This window comes from Austrofundulus limnaeus, unplaced genomic scaffold, assembly GCF_001266775.1.
Source record: "Austrofundulus limnaeus strain Quisiro unplaced genomic scaffold, Austrofundulus_limnaeus-1.0 Scaffold1921, whole genome shotgun sequence".
Taxonomy (NCBI): Eukaryota; Metazoa; Chordata; class Actinopteri; order Cyprinodontiformes; family Rivulidae; genus Austrofundulus; species Austrofundulus limnaeus.
In genome coordinates this window covers 13,318-14,719 of record NW_013954323.1, presented here as the reverse complement: position 1 = coordinate 14,719, position 1,402 = coordinate 13,318, and the positions used below count along the sequence as shown (strand labels likewise).

The following is a 1,402-nucleotide window of genomic DNA, read 5'->3' as shown; positions in this document are numbered from 1 at the left end:
GACCATGTCCATCCCTTTATGACCACAAAACCGTTACTAGCGTGGTGTACCTAATAAAGTGGCCGGTGAGTGTATATCAGCTGTAGCAGCATCATATGAATTCTGGCATTTTACACATAGTCCACCAGGAGGCGCCAACACAAAAGTCAGAGACTTCACATGAGATTTGGACCATCTTGTGGGGGAAAAGCAGATTACTTCCTACTCGCGAGCGCCCCCTCTGGTGGGGAATCTTTTTTCAGGGATACAAACTTTTTCAGAACACCGGTAGACAGCAGCCATTACAGATGAACATGTGTTTGTTGTTGTAGTTCCAGGAGCGACTCGGTCACACACTAATGCCATTAGTTTGTTATCATTACTGAGCTGCAGGACTGCTTTTCCCCTTTTTTTCACATCATGTCTCCTGCCTGGATCTGTTATTATCTCGCTCTGAAGCACGGAGGAGTCAGAGGTGAGCTCGTTTCAACTGCTTTTTACAACGCGGTCTCATTTCCAGACTCAATAATTTTGCCGATATTTCAGTAAAAATACATAAGTAAAAATATTTATCCGAGTATAATACTACCCACACCTTTATGAATGATTTTATGGATTAAATTTTACACATTATACTTGAATAAATACGGTAGATACTATAGTGAGAGCTGGGACATCAAGTTTATTTTTGTCCTTGATAGTAGAAGACAATAGTTTTTGTCTTAATTTGTTTGTCCCAGCTGACAGTTTTTTTTTTTTTTTGCATCTTTGGCATAATGCCACCACTCCTCTGATAGCCACACCCATCTGATTGCCCTCCACTTCCTGTGATTAGCCTCCTGCCACTTTATCACAGTCACAACTAGAAGTTACAGGAAATTGTTGGAAAGTAAACAAAGCTCACTTCTCTGAAATAAATCTCCCTCAGGTTTAGCTGGTGCCTGTAAAAAAGCCACCCACAAGGCTTGATGAATGTGCTTATTATCCATGGCTCATGTTCAGTTTCTGGATGCTGACTAGCAGCTTCATTGACCTCGCTGATCCGGGTCTGTAACTACAGGGCAGCCAGGCCTGATGCTTCCTCTTTCTCTTCTCCTGCTCAGGTGATCACAAAGCGTGGCCGTGAATACATCCTGAGGCATATCCCCAACATGCACAAAGACCAGTTTGCTCTCACGGCGTCAGAGGCTCATCTCAAGTACATTAAAGAGTGTTCCCAGCTGGATGATGTCACAGTCCACTACTACAGACTCTACAAGGTGACAAAATGGACTTAAATTCAAATACACACTTACACCTGTATTATATAAATGAAATACTTTTGCTTTTAGAGCGGGGGTTCTTAACCTTTTTGACCTCGGGGCCCAATTTATTGAACATAAAGTGACACGAGGCCCAGTCAGACATTACCAATGTATGGATC

The 1,402-nt window shown here is 42.5% G+C and overlaps 1 protein-coding gene across 2 annotated transcripts in view; it reads left to right on the top strand.

Moving 5' to 3' along the window:
• frmd6 (FERM domain containing 6) overlaps positions 1 to 1,402 on the top strand; it is a gene marked incomplete in the record, with an annotated part of 30,255 nt that overhangs the window by 15,846 nt on the left and 13,007 nt on the right. For both annotated transcript variants that reach the window (XM_014033982.1, XM_014033983.1), the window contains 1 exon segment: positions 1,083 to 1,238. In XM_014033982.1, coding sequence (XP_013889436.1) covers positions 1,083 to 1,238 — 156 coding nt within the window.